Here is an 18,384-nt window from a genome sequence, read left to right as displayed (position 1 = left end):
ATATCATTTATAAGTGCATTTTTATTATGAAAATTAGGGGGCAGACTCACGTGATGAGTGAAAAAATTATTTTAAAAAAGAAAATAATCAAAATCCAATTACAAAAGCCAAAATATGTCACTTCCAATTATTTGTTTGATTCACTATTGTTTTTGTTTTTCTGATTAAGTGCCACTATACAGTATTTTAAAAATAACTATTCTAATTTCTCTACAAAAACTATAAATTTCTCCATCCAAAAGGATTAAAAAAACAACCTTAATTAGCAAAACCTCATAGTTTAATATCTAAATTGATCATTATCAACAATATTAAATAAATAAATAAAATCACTTACTAAACAACAACTTATGAGTGTAACTCTACTTTATTTGTATAAAAAAATTCCCAAGGCCAAAGCTTATCTAGAAAATCAATCACATGTGACGAGGCTGACGAGTCCATGTACACACAGACGATCCCATCGATACGGACGAATCCAAGCTCTGGCTAGGTGAGTCAATTATATGCTTTACTGACGAAGATATCCAGGCCATTCAATGCAAGCAATCAAACCCAAAACGGTTACAGGGACAACTGTACAATCCGTTAAAGGACAGTGAAGGCACATTAAACGGCCCCAGACGTTACCAAAAGGAGCATTAAGACCTCCATAACTACCCCAACGGCTAGAGGCCATAAGAACATATATAAGTCTCCCGCATTGCCAAGGACCAGGTACATAGACACAAAAAAATACTAAGAGATCTCTTTAATTCTTTCCAATTACATTGTCCATTTCTTAGAGAGCTTCTTATTCTGACTTTGGCATCGAAGGCTTTGTGGCAGGCACCACACCGGTGACCACCTTTGAGAGTCCGATCATACAGGCTGAGGATTGCCTTCATCTGACCAATTCTACTGACGAACTTACGCTTCATCAGTTTGGCGCCGTCTGTGGGAACATATATTTTTCGTGTTCAGACTCGAAATAGTGGTTCCTTATTCTTATCCTTTTTAGGATGGAGTCTAATCAAGATTCTGCAACTCTAGCCCAGCAAGTTCAAGCCCTTGCAGCCACCGTTGAAGAACTGACTAGGCAAAACCAAGAAATGAGGTTACGGCTTCAGCAGGAGGAAAATCATTCGAAGGGAAATCAGGAAGATGAGGGGGATAGCAACAGAAGAAGTGACCATCGAAGGCCAAACACTCCCGCAGAGCAAAATTCAGATATTCTTCAGGAGATGAGGAGGGAGATGGACGAACCAAGAAATGCCATCAAAGAAAAAACGGAGCGGAGCGTGGATCGGATGGTCCGGGCGACAGATTCGCCATTCACAACAGCGGTCCTCGACTGCCCAGTGTCGTCAAAATTTCAGTTACCTCAGCTCGAGCCCTTTGATGGGCTGAAGGACCCTCAAGATCACTTAAACACCTTCAAGACGACCCTGGGGCTTCAACAGCCTCCAGATGAAATATTGTGTCGTTCCTTCCCTACTACACTCAGGGGAGCTGTCCGAGAATGGTTCACAAAGTTGCCAACGTTGTCCATCGATACGTTCGAGCAGTTGAGCAACGCCTTCCTACGTCACTTTATTGGGGGACAACGACTAAAGAGAACCGCTGATCACTTGCTTATCATCAGGCAGGGAGAAAAGGAAACCCTGAGGTCGTATGTAAAACGTTTCACGAGGGAAACACTGGAGGTAGGCGAAGCCGACGATATGGTGCAATTAACGACCTTCAAGGAAGGACTGAGGTCCAGGGATCTCGTCAGCTCACTCGCGAAGAACCCCCCAAAGACGATGGCTGAAATGCTCCTCAAGGCGCAGAAGTACATGAACGCTGAGGACGCATTGGCTGCTATCAAGGACGAGGACAGACCAAGGGACAAAGGAAGAAAAGAAGACGATCGTAGGGGGCAAAAGCGGGACCGACCAGATCGTCGAACCAATGACGGAGTCAGAAGGAAAGATGATAAAAATCCATGAACGATAAAATTCACCCCTCTCGTTATGCCCACTGACAAAATTCTGACGCAGATTCAAGATGAACACTACCTTAAATGGCCACGGCCCTTGCATTCGTCCCCTAGCGTCTGTGACAGGAGTAAGTATTGTCGATTCCACAAAGATCATGGCCATTACACTGAAGACTGCAGGGATCTCAAAGAGCAAATAGAGGAACTGATATGAAAAGGGAAGCTGCAGAAGTTTATAAAGAAAGGAGAATACAGCAAATCCCGAGATGAAAACAAAGGCCAACATGAGTCCTCGTCTAAGAGCGAAAGTCGTCAGTCCCAGCCTCCCCAAAATGTGATCAGGGAAATACAAACGATCTCAGGGAGGCCCGTCACAGGAGGTTCATTCAAGTCACTTAAGAAAGCACATCAACGACAGGTGAATAGCGTCCACATGGAGCCCCCACCAAAGTACAGACGAACTGATCAAGATATGACCTTTAACGAGAATGATGCTAAAGGAGTGAAACAGCCTCATAACGACCCTTTGGTCGTAATGCTTACTATAGAAGGGTTTAACACCAAAAGGGTCCTCGTGGACAACGGCAGTTCTGCTGACATCATCTACTTTCCTGCATTCCAGCAATTGAAACTGGACCCAGGAAGACTACGTCCGTTTGACTCCCCCCTCGTCAGCTTCAGCGGTGACAGGGTATATCCCAAAGGCATAGTGACGCTGGCTATAACAGTAGGAACATACCCGAGGCAATTGACTCGTCAGATAAGCTTCTTGGTAGTAGATTGTCCCTCGTCATATAACGTCATTATTGGGAGGCCAGCGCTCAACAAGTGGAAGGCGTCCACATCTACCTACTGCCTGAAGGTAAAATTTCCAACAGAAATGGTATCGGTGAAGTTAAAGGAGACCAAATTCTAGCTCGGGAGTGTTACCAGGCTGTGTTTGCAGCCAAGGAAAACCACACATGGACGATAGAAGAGAAAGAGGAAGAAAAAACAGAGGCACTAGAAACAGTAAAGCTGATCGAAGGGGAAGCAACAAAAACAACCAGAATAGGGACAACCCTGAGCCCTGAGATGAGAACGAAGCTCATTCAGTTTCTTCGGGAGAACGTAAACGTCTTTGCTTGGAGCCATGACGACATGCCAGGCATATCTCCCGAAATCATCCAACACAGGTTGAATGTGGACCCAGGAAGGAAGCTCGTCAAGCAGAGACGAAGAACCTTTGCACCCGAAAGAGACCAAGCTGTCACTGATGAAGTGAGCAAACTATTGGCGGCAGGCTTCATCAGGGAAGTATATTATCCAGATTGGCTTGCAAACGTCGTCCTAGTAAAGAAAGCCAATGGGAAATGGAGGATGTGCGTGGACTTCATGGACCTAAACAAGGCCTACCCGAAGGACAGCTTTCCTCTGCCAAGGATAGACCAGCTCGTAGACTCTACAGCTGGACACAAGCTGTTGACGTTCATGGACGCGTTCTCGGGGTACAACCAAATAAAAATGGCTGACGAGGACCAGGAGAAAACCGCCTTCATTACCAGTCAAGGGCTCTACTGTTATAAGGTAATGCCATTTGGACTGAAGAACGTTGGGGCAACTTACCAGAGATTGGTAAATAAAATGTTCGTCAAGCAGATAGGCAGGAACATGGAGGTGTACGTTGACGATATGCTCGTCAAGAGCAAGGAAGAGCTTGCACATCTAGACGACCTGAGAGAGACGTTCAATACCCTCAAACAATACCAGATGAAGCTAAACCCTGGTAAATGCGTTTTTGGTGTTGCCTTTGGAAAATTCCTAGGATTCATGGTGTTGCAAAGAGGAATAGAAGCAAATCCTGAGAAGGTACAGGCAATAATCAACATGGCCTCACCTAAGACCGTCAAGGAAGTCCAGAGGCTCACGGGCCGGATTGCCGCACTCAACAGGTTCGTTTCTAAAGCGACGGACAAATTTTTGCCTTTCTTCAAGACCTTGAAGCAAGCTTTTGAATGGACCGACGAATGCGAGGCGGCATTCCAAGAACTCAAACGTTACCTTAGCAACCCGCCACTCCTAAGCCCGTCAAAGGAATGTGAAAACTTGTACTTGTACTTAGCAGTATCATCTACAGCAGTCAGTGCAACCTTAATCCGGGAAGAGGATAGGAAACAGCTCCCAGTTTACTACGTCAGCCAAGCCTTCCAGGGGGCTGAGTCCATGTATCCAAAGATCGAGAAAATCACATTTGCTTTGATTGTAGCCCCGCGCAAGCTCAGGCAATACTTCTAGGCAAATCCAATCTTAGTGATGACGGACCAACCCATCAAAAAGTCTATGAGCAAACCCGAAGCAGCTGGGAGGATGGTCCAATGGGCGATTGAACTCAGCCAATTCGATGTGGAGTACCATCCCAGGACGGCCACTAAAGCACAAGCGTTGGCAGACTTCATCGCTGAGTTTACCTATCTAGACGAGCCCAGCCATGCCAGCGAAAACAAAATATGGACAATGCAAACTGATGGCTCGTCAGCCCCAAAAAAGAGGGGGAATAGGGGTAGTCATAACCACCCCTGACGGAGAAGTATTGAGGTATGGAGTCCAGCTAAAATTCCCTGCCACCAATAACAAGGCTGAGTATGAAGGAATTCTGACAGGCCTAAGGCTCGGGATAGAGCTTGGGGCCAGGAACCTGCTGGTCCAGAATGACCCAAAGTTAGTAATTGGGCAGATCAAAGGGGAATACGAAGCAAAAGAAGAAAGAATGCAGAAATACCTCAAGTTGACGAAGCACTTAATGAAAGAATTCGAAAAAGTGGAGTTCATCCAAATTCCGAGAAGCCAGAATAGGGCCGCAGACGAAGTTTTAAAGATAGCCTCGTCGGAAGGAACAAAGACAGACCTGATAATGGAGATACAGAAAAACCCCAGCATAGAAGAAATTTTGACATTCGTAGTCTAGAGCGAAAGTAGCTGGATGACGCCCATCATGTCCTTCCTCCAGGATGGACACCTATCCCAGGATACAGATGAAGCCAGGAAGATCAAGAAGAGAGCTGCCAGATTCACGATTCTCAATGACACTTTATACAAAAGAGGTTTCTCCATGCCTTACTTGAGGTGCGTTGACGAAGGAGAGGCGGAATACGTCCTGAGAAAGGTGCATGAAGGAATTTGCGGGGACCATGCAGGACCAAGATCCTTGGTGAGAAAGATTATGCGAGCAGGGTACTTCTGGCCAACCATGCAAGAGGACGCATCAAGGTTTGTCAAGAAATGTGACAAATGTCAGAGGTTCGGGAATGTTCAACACCTGCCATCAGAAAAGCTGACGACGATAATATCTCCATGGCCGTTTGCACAATGGGGAATCGACATCGTTGGCCCCCTTCCTCAAGGCAAAAGTCAGGTAAAATTCTTGCTAGTTGCTATTGATTATTTTACTAAATGGGTTGAAGCAGAGGCATTGGCGACCATCACTGAGACCAGAATCCAGGGTTTCGTCTGGAAGAATATAATCTGCAGGTTCGGGATTCCAAGGACGATCATATTAGACAACGGACGACAGTTCGACTGCCAAGGTTTCAGAGACTTCTGCTCAGGCCTAGGCATCAAGAACCAATTTTCATCACCAGGCCACCCACAAGCGAATGGACAGACGGAAGTGACGAACCGCATGTTGCTCAAGATCATAAAGACCAAGCTGGATGATGCGAAGGGTGCCTGGCCAGAAGAACTGCCCAACGTCCTGTGGGCCTACAGAACCACGGCTAGAACCCCAACAGGAAAAACCCCCTTCAGACTCACCTACGGTACCGAAGCAGTGATCCCTGTTGAAGTAGGAATAACCAGCACCAGGAGAGAAGCGTTCAATGAAGAAGAAAATGACGACCTACTGCGAGTTGACCTAGACTGCCTTGACGAAGTGCGAGACAAAGCCTTTAGCAAGATGACGAAATACCAGAGGAAAATGACAGACTGCTACAACAGAAGGGTGAAACTTAGGAAACTCAGCATAGGGGACCTCGTTCTGCGCAAAGTAACCCAGGCAACCAAAGACCCAACTCAAGAAAAGCTCGGCCCCACGTGGGAAGGGCCATACAAAGTAGTTCACTATTCCAGACAGGGCAGCTACCACCTGGAGACTCTAGACGGACAAAGGCTCCCGAAACCATGGAACATTGAACACCTGAAAAAATACCATCAGTAGATGTAATAGAAAGACGTGTTCGTCATTTACGATCAATAAATGAATTATTCAACCAATATTTGTGTGTAAACAGGCCTGGAGAAACTAACGAAAGCCAAAAAATGGCTAAGTAACAACATTCCGCCTTGACGGATGTAAGTTACTGACGAAGGAAACATCCATAACATGGGTGTAAGCCACAAAAAGCCAAAAAAATGGCTAAGTAACAAGATTCCGTCTTGACGGATGTAAGTTACTGACGAAGGAAACATCCCTAACATGGGTGTAAGCCACAAAAAGCCAAAAAATGGCTAAGTAACAAGATTCCGCCTTGACGGATGTAAGTTACTAACGAAGGAAACATCCCTAACAAGGGTGTAAGCCATAAAGAAAAAAAAAATGGCTTAGTAACGAGATTCCGCCTTGACGGATGTAAGTTACTGACGAGGACAATGTCCCTATCGAAAGATGTAAGTCATTAAATTAAAGCAGGTAATTACTTCAAAAGCAGGAAAGCTATATTAAATTAAAGCCTGGAACAGACTGAATCATCATTGTCTTTACAACTAAAAACCCATAAACACTGGGCTAAAAATCTTTTCTTCTGCTCCCAAAATAAACGGAAAGTAAAATTGTTCAGAAATTAGATTTACATAACTGCCCAAAACATGAAGGGCATCCCAAAAAGAAGGAAAGAAAGAAAATTTTTTTCAGGTGTCAGGTCCGAGTAGCTTCATCATCACCAGGAGCATCCTCGTTGGTATCACCACTAGCAGGAACCTCTATAGAAGCATCTGGCTGAACGACAGAAGATGGTACGATCTCGTCAGCGGCCATCTCCTGGTCCACCTCTTCTAAGTCCAGTTTTTCCATGTCCACTCCGGAAGGATGCTTGACGAGGTACCTTCTAAGGAGCTCAAAGCCTTTGAAATACCAGCTGAAGAGGACGGTCTGATACTCGTCTGTAGTCTGGAAAGCCTCTACGGACCTCGCAGCAATGGTCTTCAAACTCTCTTTAGCATTCAAGAGCTGTTCGTCCTTCTCCAAAGTCAGCTGATGCTCAGCCCTCAGGTCGGCATTCAAAGTTTTGACCTTCTCCTTCAAGGTGTTGGCTGCGTCCATGGACTCAACGAGGTTCCTCTTCAGCTCTGAATTCTCCTTCTCCAAAGTCTCCATCCTAGATGCCAAGGACGCCACCCTAGCCTCTTGTGTAAGATGTTCAGAGGTAATGTGAATGCTTTCCCCCAACGCCTAGAAAGGGAGTTGAGGTCGTTAAAAAAAAAAAAAAAAAATTAAAAAAAAAAAAAAAAAAGAAGGAGAATTGGTTTGACAGTGCGAAAAACACTCTACCTGGACAAGTCTTTGAACATGACGAGACGCGATCTCGTTGAAAGGCACACCTTTGAAGACCTTGAGATCGTCCGCCGTCAACACCTCGTGGGCCCTGTCTACTGCCAATCTCTCGTCATCCCATATTGTTGACGAGTGTGAATCAGCTTTCTCCTTTCCTGATGTTCGCTGCTTCTTCGAAGCAGGAGTAAGGATCTCCTCAATCGAAGTAACCGGAGAAGCCGTCCTCGTCTGCTCAGTGATGGAGACTATAGGATTGACGGGAACATTTGGATTGGCAGTAGGAGCTATTCCCTTGACACGCACCGCTTTCTTCCCAATGCTGGATAGTGGCTCATCCTTCTTGTCTCTCATCTTCGCGTACATGTCCTTTTTAAACTTGGTCGTCATTTCTGCAAGAAGGAAATGGTTAGGAAAAAGTCCACATGGGCATAAGGAAAGCCAAGCTTAATGAGGTTAGCACTTACTTTTCTTGCCTTCAATACCAATGGAACGTAGAACGTAAGGAGACAGATCTGGCCTAAGGTGGTAAAAAGCCAAGGTACGCGGGTCTACCAAGTCGTCCCAACTCTCAATCGTCTGGGCGTATCCAATGGCGGTCTCAACGCGCTCTTTATGCCTGCTCTTGAGCTTAGGCCGTCTCTTAACTATACACAGCAAGGGGCATAAGGGTTAGCAACATAGATTAACAGAAAACTCAAAACCAAAAGCGATGAATAGAGATACTGACGCACCTAAAGCCGGGGTCCCCCACCGACGATGCAACCTTGGTATATCACCCCAATCCCTGCTGGATTGAGTCTCAAAATCGTCCCCCGACACAAAGAAAAACTTGGATTTCCAGTACCTGAAGGACGAAGGTAAACCCCTAACAATCCTAGTATCCCTCGTCCAGGGAACTAACTCATAATATCCATACTCCTTGGACTCTTTCAAGCGATATAGATAAGTGAGTTCACTTATCTTGATCATATCTCCGTTAGTGACCAACCATATCTCCATACAGTTGATCACTATTCTCCACGAATTGGGCATGAGCTGCCTAGAAGCAATGCCAAAATGATCCAAAAGTTCCATCAGGAACGGATGGACGGGAAATCTAAGCCCACAAATAAAGGCCGACTCGTAAAAACACACCTCACCCGGAAAAAAGTGGCTGGCCCTATCCTCGTCACTAGGTAGACGAACGCGCACCCGTTCTGAAAATTGAAACCTGTCCTTGAACCTACCTAAACTATTCGCGTCCAAACCACACGCCTCCCCGAGGGCGTGAAAAGCCCTAACCTCTCGAGGGGAAGAGGCGACTGAACCCCCCTCCACTGGGTCACCGTTTGACGATAATCCAGTCTCAAGGTCGCTAGACCTAACTTCAGACATAGTTTCTCCCTCTCTCACTAGACCCTCGAACCAATCGACCGATTGACGAAGCAAAGGCAATAACTCGCCCAACGCAACGCCCAGACAATTACCCTCAAAAATGAAATTTTCTAAATGTGGGAAATTCCTCAACGACCCCCTTAATCGCGCAAATAGGAAGGAAATTGAGAGGCAGTCTATCCTAACTTCGGAACTACGGACCATGAAAACGCAAAAAACGCAGAAGAAAATGACACTTGCTAAAAACACAAAAGAAACCAAGCATACAAAGAAAGGAAAAGAGAAAGGAGTAAATCAGAAACCACACATAGCAGCAAAGCAAGAAAGAAAAGCAAAACTCAAAAGGAAAAAGAAAACGTACCTCAAGGAAGTGGTCGGAAGAGGGAGCACCACCACACCAATTGCTAGTTCGCAAAAAGGTTGCAGAGAGAGGTCGCCGGAGAGGATGATCAAAGCAAATGATTGAAGGATTTTTGAAAAATGTGAACAAGAAGAGGTTTTAAACTAAGGCTTTGGAAAACTGAAAAAACCAGCGGGAAGCCCAAGAGTCCCACCAAATCAAAGCATTAACTCCACCCACCAGCGCGTGCCACGTATGCCACGATTTGCGAAACGCCGCCGCTTTGCATTTAATGCGGATCGAAATCCCAAACGACACTCGTGAGCTGTAAAAAACTCTTCACATTCTATAATCATCATTTAAATGACGATCACAAAATCGGGGGGCAACTGACAAGGCTGACGAGTCCATGTACACACGGACGATCCCATCGATACGGACGAATCCAAGCTCTGGCTAGGTGAGTCAATTATATGCTTTACTGACAAAGAAATCCAGGCCATTCAATGCAAGCAATCAAACCCAAAACGGTTACAGGGACAACTGTACAATCCGTTGAAGGACAGTGAAGGCACATTAAACGGCCCCAGACGTTACCAAAAGGAGCATTAAGACCTCCACAACTACCCCAACGGCTAGAGGCCATAAGAACATATATAAGTCTCCCGCATTGCCAAGGACCAGGTACATAGACACAAAAAAATACTAAGAGATCTCTTTAATTCTTTCCAATTACATTGTCCATTTCTTAGAGAGCTTCTTATACTAACTTTGGCATCGGAGGCTTTGTGGCAGGCACCATACCGGTGACCACCTTTGAGAGTCCGATCATACAGGCTGAGGATTGCCTTCATCTGACCAATTCTACTGACAAATTCATTCTACTGACGAACTTACGCTTCATCAACATGAATAATTGAACAAAACAAAGGATTTAGCCTTTTGAGAGCGAGAGACTAACAATTAGATAGCAGGTCATGCACAAAAAATCTGTTGCTTTAAAGTATGACATAACATATGCCAAAAATCAGTTTTTATATCTTATACTTCCTATTGCAAATGGAATTCTAAAAAATAAACAAAAGCAAAGTATTCAACTTATGGTGAAAAAATTAAATACAGAATAAAAGGGAAAAAATGTAAATTACTTTATATCATCCTTTTGTTAAGCACTTTAAAAGTATGAAATTTTAGCTTTTCAAATTTGATCTTAGAGTTAAGATTTTATAATTTATAGAGGCACTCTCTTCTAGAGAGAGATAGATAGAAGTCAACCAAGTTAGGTTTAAATGGATTGATGTGGACCAAATAGATTGCACTAGACTGAAATAGACCAAATTAGATTAAAGGAGACCGATATGGACAGGAATGGATTGTAGTGGATTGGAATGGACTTAGATAAACCGAACAGACTGTAGTGGACTGAAATAGACCTAGGTAGACCAAAAAACTACACTTATATAGTTCAATAGAAGCGTAGCAACAAAAAATGCTACACTTCAGTTTTTAAATATTATATATATGAAGTTATGTTTACTTTTTTTTAATGACATGAAACCTTGTTAAGGCAAGACCTTTTGAATTCACCATTTTCACGTAAATCCTAGATGCATGAGCCACTCATACACACCCATGCATTGGTTGTGGTTGGATAAATCTCCGATTAGGGGTTGAACTTAGAACATTTGGGTTAGCTTAGCTACTTGCACTACAAAACGTGGGGGTATTTGGCCACGTTTGTAAAAACGTAGCCCTAGACGGACTTAAGCCCCGTTTTACAAAAACGGGGCTTCAATACATCAACAAAAGCCCCGTTTTAAAAACAGGGTCATACCACATTTTGAACGCGGCCATAGACCCTCCTCTTAGGCCACGTTTGGAAAATGCAGCCATAAATCCCCTCTGGCCTATAGTCATGGGTTTGGGCCACATTTGAAAATACGGCCTAAAAAAGCACTGTCATAGGCCAAATCGGCCTATAGCCACGTTTTTTGGACCTAAGAAGGCCCTTTTTTTTGTAGTGTTGTCCTGCAGCGCCCCTTCACCACTGAGACAACCAATGTACGGGCTGTGTTTGTTCTATCTTTTCCTTGACTGATTGCTTCTTCGTGTAGCTACTAGCTAGCTAGGTGCCCCTCACCCCCAACGAAATTAAGAAGAATGAAAGAAAATGAACTCATAAAGCCGAGATTGATGCACCCATCTACCTTGACAGATTAAATTGACAAGATTATATTTGCTACGATAAAGCTAACAAGTAACAAGGATGGAATATACCGACAAACATAAGTTTATAAAGAAAAAATTGTGTCATTGTCAATTAATGTTTACATAAATGCAGCACTTTATGTTGAATTTGAAACATCATTTCTTTTACTAAATACATAGGGACAAACCTGAAAACTCCAAATTAATCTCTATTAATGCTCGCCTTCCAAGAGACTCCCGACAATACATGATTATCGACATGTTTTTTAAGGATTAATAGTTGACATGTCATTTAATTAGGGACAAATCTTTTTTTGAACGATCATTATTAAGTAAATGAAGTCATGGGAATTTGAAAGCGAAAGGGGAAAAAAAAAAATAAAAGAGATAAGAGGAAAGTTACTAATGTGATAAAATGATGCCATTCACATCATTTAAATAGGCAAAAAAGAAAATTTTACTGCTAAAAAAAATTGCTTTAAAGAAAGTACTCATCTGATAATTATGGGGAGCAATGATTTACACTCTTCGGTGATGGATGTGATCTTCATCTCTATTTGACTGTTTTTTACAGAGCATTTTGTCAGCATCCTGATGTCAATGGGCAAAGATTGGGACACTCGCATAGCATGCATGTATATAGTGGAAGTGGAATGGATCAAGAATTCCAGATACTTTTAGGAAATATAACCTAGCTTTATAGAGCTTTATTTTCACTGCACTTGACTAGTTGATAATGGCCTTGGTGAATTAAGACTTGAAAGATACAAGATCAACTTGCAACCCTTTTTATGCAATATTGTTTACCAATAAGTTGTGATTTGTGCAATGTATCTATGAAAAAGTTACCCTCCATTTGAAGATGACATAGGCCAAAAGTTATAAGAAACATATATAACAAGTTTATCTCAAGCAAATAACCTTTGACTTCACAAGGGATTCTTTTAATTCATAAGGACAATTCCTGAAATCCACCATAAAAGAAAAGGAGAAATCCTCACTTAAAATTTTATTGATCAAAATTTGAATATTCTGAATGCCCAAGGAGCTATAAGCCTATAAACACTATTTTATAATATAAAAACCCTAGGACCGTTAGGAAATCCAAGAAAACCCTAATTCATGTTAACCACAAAATTAGGTTAGAAAATATGAAATATCACAAGAAAAAAAAATCCTAAACCGATCATAATTAATACCTTACCATATAACAACTCTATTTTAAACAAAATACTCCTAAAAACAATTTTTTTTTTTTTTAAAAATCTCTAATCTAGAAAATTCCAAAAATTACACAAAATATTTAAAAAAATTAATAAAAACACAAAAAAAAACTATATATTTTTGTCTTACATCAAACCCCTACACTTGAAAAAAGACTTATTTTTGAGTTAATATTCGAGATCTAAAATCTTCTATACCACGAGAATAAATACTTTGAGTACCTAAACTCTTTTGTTTTTTCCCCATACTTGCAATCCATTAAATGAAATAACAAAGCAATTTGAGCTTTTCCCTTGGTCTTTTGGCTATTTACAAGATTTACCAAGTAGGAATTGTCAATCCAATCAAATATTTCTGCCATAATAAAATCAATAAACTTTGGTGTGTTGCTTCTGACTAAAAATAATAAGATCTTGAGATTTGTCATAAGTTGATCCGATTTCATCAAAATTGTTGACAATTTTCTCAAAAATTTCTGCTGGCCCATGATATTTTTTTCTCTAGAACATCCATCATTTCCTCTTTGATTTCACTACAATTTTCTGGAAAATTATTTTTTTTGGACAAAATTGTTCAACTTGTGATTATAAGACTTATCTTTTTCAGACTCTTCAATATTTTCTTTACAACTTGGCTTCATATTTGTCAACTCCCTAATCTCTTCCCTCCCTTGATGCATTGAACTTGGGATTGATTAAAATAATTTATTGAATAATAATTTTGATTTTGTGGTTAGCTAATGATATTTTCAATATAATATTTTTCATAAGAATTTACATTTATATAATAAACAGTTCAACCAACATATTTTTTATTTTTTACTAATGATGAATATCATGCTTATCTCAATGTATTCCATCATATGTATGTCATCCCACCATTCAATTGTATCACTTTCGGCCAACTTATTAGACATAAGTCAATTTTTTTCTTCATTTGGAATCCTCCAAATAAAAATTCAATCAATGAACTCCAACTTACACCTTCTTCCATCAAAGAACGAAAGTTTGTTGTATTTACGGATATGTTTATGAATAGGTTGACCAATGTTGTCATAGGAGAATTTCCTAGTTTGCGAAAAAGGTAGTGATTGCTTAATGTTTATTGTAATTCGTGTATTGTATCAATGCTATGTTATTTAAAAGCTAAATAATATGACACTGTATATACAATCAAATTACAGAATAAAAGTTGCAAAAAATATTGCGAAAGAGAGTTATGCTAATGCACTTATTCTTGCAATAGTGGCATTCAATCTAACAAATAAATGCTTCAAGGTGAGCATAGTGGTTTAAATCAGATGCTCTGAGAGTTAAGACAATGGTCATATATATATATATATAGACACGCATATAGTTGATGGTCTTATGCAGGTTGGCTTGCTTCATATCTAAATTTTTGCATGTTAATTCTTGCATCCCCCTTCCAGATCGAATTATGAGATCGGACACTGACCTGAATTTGGACTTTAGTGGTCTCTTAGTGCCTAGTGGTGCCTCAGTTAATGATGTGCTCCATATTTTGCAAACATCTCATTACTATCACCATGATAAAAACAAAATCTGCAGTTTGAGAAATTTTGGATGATTCCTTTCCGACCGATATAATACCAAATGAGTATGGTTATGATGGCAAATAAAAATCGGCATGCGTGGCCAACTTTAGCAACAAAAAAGTGACGATCGTACAATTGGGGGAACTTTGTGGGTCCTTTCACTTCCATGCCATAATGATCTGCATTAGGTATTTAGGTTCATAATGTGGATACCCTTTTTTTAGTAAATCAAACCATAAATTAACATATAAAGCATATGGAATTTCAGGCCCTGTGGCCCTACATGGGTGACAATGATCATCATATTCATCCCCCTGAAGTCTCTCTTTTTTTTTTTCTCTCTCTCTCTCTCCTACTAAGAAAACCATTCAAAAAAGAAAAGGAAAAAAAAAAAAAAATCCATACACACACAAACTTTCAGATATAGAGTAGTACTGTCTTCTTCTTCTTTCTTCTTTTTTTGCCTCTCTCCAGGCAAAGCTGTTGTTAAAAGTCAGGAACATGATGGTCAAACATTTTCTGACGAAGGTGGGAGCAGTGGCTGCGCAAGGGATGACTTGATGTGGCTTGTTGTCCTGTTGTTCCCATGTTCTGGTGTGGACTGAATCAAAGGTTTTTCCTGCTGTGCAAACTTCTTTTCTTCATTTTTACCCCACAGGACACCGTACAATCCCACAATGATCAATACTGCCCCAATGACCCTGTACATTAACAAGTATATTCCATAAGATGTATAAAATTATGAAACTTGATGTTCTGCTCAAATGCATGTTCTTGTTTTTTTTTTTAGGCCTCACCTTGTCCTTATAACATTCATTCATGTTTGAATGGAATTGAAGACCTCATGTACCAAAAAATAAAAATTTGAGTCCTACAATTGCATCCAATTATGCTACCAAACACAGCAAAAAATAATTTGGTGATTCCCATTTGCCAAAGATGCGAGTATATGCAGTCAAATATCCTTCAAAAACACTATATATCTCAATAATTTTTTATTAAAGGGCAATATGTCCAATACCATTTTTCACTGGCTCTTTATTATCGCTATTTTATTATTTACCAATCATAATTTAGTATCTAAAAATTGTATCTTTAAACTCTCTCTCTCTCTCTCTCTCTCTCTCTGTGTATATATTTTTCTTAAAATATGTAATCCTAGGGCTAGGGACTTCATTTTTTATAATGCATGATTGATAAGATTCCTTGGCAGAAAAGAAGAAAGTAAATATGAAAGAGAAAGAGAAAGATGAAGTTGGAAGATGAGGGGACCCACCCTCCCAAGTAGAATTCTTCACCCAAAGCAAGGGAGGCCATGATAGCGACAACAAGAGTCTGAACAGGTTGATACACAGCGACGAAGACGGGGCCTCCTCTGTCAATGCACCATATTTGTACAGCGAAGGCTACGCCTGATGCTACCACTCCCTGCAAATATTATTTCCACACAAACTTTTCTTTAATCATTTAATTTTCCATACCCACCACCCCTAACATTATTGCATAACCACTTTTGTACGATACAACAACTAAAGCGAAGTTTAGAACATGTATAAACAAATAAAGTTATCAAGTATGTGTCCAATAAAACTTGGTGTGACATAACACAAAACGGTTTACCTAATAAAAAAAGACATAACACAATCTGAAACTGGCTTCGCACATGAACAAAGTCACCCTTTTAACTCGGATTCTCAAAAAAAAAATGTCACCCTTTTAACTCAGAGGAACAAGACTTGACAGACCTTTTAACGAAGTCGACCCCATAGTGTAGGGGCTCCCCTCCTCTTAGGTCTTGACTCTTGACAAGCCCTTTTCATGTGAAGAAGAAAATGGAACACACCCACTTTCTCACATACAGCTCTCGTAGATGAACTTTGAGCATGTAATAGATCAAAGCAGAGTTTATGTCGAACTTACTTTAGGGTATGCATCACGCTCTAGTGCGTGAGAGTGGAATTTGTCATCAATTTAAAGATAGGCTTGGTTTTGGCTATAGTTTGAGTTAGGCTGGCAATTCTAGCTTGATCACTTTCCCACAATAAACAACAGCAAGCAACACAAGAAGATACAGAGGGGCATGTTTCTTCAGTTAAATGAAACTTTGAAGTGAGCATTAGCTTATTTCCTTTGGTTTTTTTTCTTTTTTTCTTTTTTTCTTGCAAAATAATTTGAGTACAAGTTTAGTTATATTTTTATAAAAAATAAAGTTTTATAAAACTGTACTTCTCATAAACCTTAAAAAAAAGTTAATTGAAATATGTTGAGTTAGGTGTCTCTAGCTACCAAATATACATAGTTGTATCTAGGAAAAAAGTGAAAAACCAAATAAACACTTTTTTTAATAAAAAAACAACCCAAACATGTACACTTCTAACTTTTAGGAGATAGGTTAAGACGCGCTTTGAGACTTTAGTTGTTCAACATTATTATACACCCATTTTCACAAATTTTAACTTTTTATTTGTGAAATTGTGAGTGATTTGACTTAAAGTGATGGGTCACTAATTAAGAGTAGTTAGAAAGGATCCACCACTCAAAATCACACACGTTAACATATTGTGAAATTAAGTGTTTACTGGTGTAGGAGAATTTGGGTTGAGATTACATCTCTCTCCCCACTTGTTATAAGAAGGAAAAGAGTAAACTTAAGTTATAGGGAGTCACTGACCGCATAGAGGATAGTGAAGAGCTCTCCACCAGAGTGAAAAATCCAAGCCTGTGGGTTTCTCTCAGCAATCAGAGCAATAATCGCAAACTGTATGAGACCGAAGAAACAAGTATAGGAGGTAACCGACAAGCGAGCGGGGTACTTCTTAAGGACTGGGGCTTGCAACACGAGCCACCCGGACCATGACAAGCAATGGCCAATAAGGTAGATGCAACCCAGGGTCCAGCTCTTTCCAGCTGCATCTCCTAGTGTTGATACATAAGGTGCAGGTGTTATGCTATGTAGTACTACTGGTGGCTTTGGGCTGTAAATGGTTGGACCTTTGTATAGAGTAATCACTGTGGCTCCGGCTACACAGAATATTGTTCCAGCCACTTTTGCGATACCATCTTTTCGGTCTAGCCTCACTTTCTCAATCCTGCATTTACGCAAACAAAGATGTGTTATATGTATAAAATATTTCACGTGTTTTTTTTTATCATTATAAAGAATCAAGCATGCATGTGCGCGTGCATGTGTGAATGTCTCTAACTTTTTAGAGAGAGAGAGAGTGTGTGTGTGTGTGAACTTGCCTGAGTAAAGCTGCCATGAGAAAGGTAATGGCTGGGACTGAGTTTTGAATTGCTGATGCAAAAGTTGGAGATGTGTTGTCTAATCCCAGCAAGTAGAATCCTTGGTTTGCTGTGATTCTGTCATGCAAAAGTGTGTAACAATGAGTAATTATCTTTAAAAACTGACAATGTCTTTTATTTTATATATTAGTGTTCATACGTACCCAACAAGTGCGAGGAGGAAGAATTGAACGATAAAGTTTAGAGAAATTGGAGGCCTCTCCTTCCTGGTCAAAGAATTAGGAGAATTTGTTATAATTTATACACATAGATCATGAAGTAATTGAAAAAAAGAAAAAGAACAAAGAGAATAAGGCAAATGGGTTTGTGATGAGTTAGTTACTTCTCTAGAAAATACGCAAATGGAAGGAGCAAAAGCAAAGCGATAACATTTCGGTAGACTGGGAACACGAATTTGCTGATGCCCATGTTAAGGGCGGCCCTCGAAACCACATGGAACCCAGCATAGCCAAACTGCAAGGCCAACATAGCCCCATGCAGCTGGAGTCTTTCGGGTATAGAGCACCACATTCTATTTGGGGAAGCAGAACTAGAATCAGCCATTGAGGCCCCCAAAAAAAACACAAACAAACACAGAGATTAAATGAAAAGAGTTACAGAATATAGACTTGGGAAGTAAAGAAAGAAGTTGTGTGTTGAAGTGATGAAGAGGTAGGGAAAGATTAGGAGCTATAAATATAGTGGAAAAGTGAGAGAGGAAAAGGGTATGCAAGTTAGTAAGTGTGTATGGAAGGGTGTGGCCCACAGAGTGGCCCTAAAAAGACGTTATGTCAACTGTTGATAGCCCTTCAAATGTTTTTGGGTTGTCTCCCACATTCTTCTCTATTCCATTTCCACCCTCCTTGGCTGACAAGACAACCCCCAATCGCACTAGGTTAAAAATTGTGAAAAAAGTG

General features: G+C 40.7%; 1 protein-coding gene across 1 annotated transcript; it reads right to left on the bottom strand.

Moving 5' to 3' along the window:
* Positions 1-14,376: 14,376 nt before the first annotated feature.
* LOC111986130 (protein WALLS ARE THIN 1) lies at positions 14,377-18,150 on the bottom strand. The gene is made up of 6 exons (XM_024017758.2): positions 17,811-18,150; positions 17,632-17,694; positions 17,429-17,545; positions 16,857-17,274; positions 15,462-15,613; positions 14,377-14,886 (listed from the first exon to the last, which is right to left on the bottom strand). The coding sequence occupies exons 1-6, from the start codon at positions 18,029-18,031 to the stop codon at positions 14,694-14,696; spliced, it is 1,164 nt and encodes a 387-aa protein (XP_023873526.1). The 5' UTR covers positions 18,032-18,150; the 3' UTR covers positions 14,377-14,693.
* Between the last annotated feature and the right edge of the window lie 234 nt (positions 18,151-18,384).

This window comes from Quercus suber, unplaced genomic scaffold (genome assembly GCF_002906115.3).
Source record: "Quercus suber isolate HL8 unplaced genomic scaffold, Cork oak 2.0 scaffold_608, whole genome shotgun sequence".
NCBI classification, from domain to species: domain Eukaryota; kingdom Viridiplantae; phylum Streptophyta; class Magnoliopsida; order Fagales; family Fagaceae; genus Quercus; species Quercus suber.
The sequence above is the reverse complement of the archived record's forward strand: the minus strand, read 5'-3'. Positions and strand labels throughout refer to the sequence as shown.

What these genes read in the sequence shown, in the direction of transcription:
- LOC111986130 (XM_024017758.2), bottom strand. Translation starts at nt 18,031, where the DNA reads ATGGCTGATTCTAGTTCTGCTTCCCCAAATAGAATGTGGTGCTCTATA. An exon ending in TTCCTCCTCGCACTTGTTGG is followed by an intron (nt 17,546 to 17,631) that starts GTACGTATGAAC and finishes TTTGCATGACAG; the next exon opens with AATCACAGCAAACCAAGGAT. An exon ending in CTCATGGCAGCTTTACTCAG is followed by an intron (nt 17,275 to 17,428) that starts GCAAGTTCACAC and finishes GCGTAAATGCAG; the next exon opens with GATTGAGAAAGTGAGGCTAG.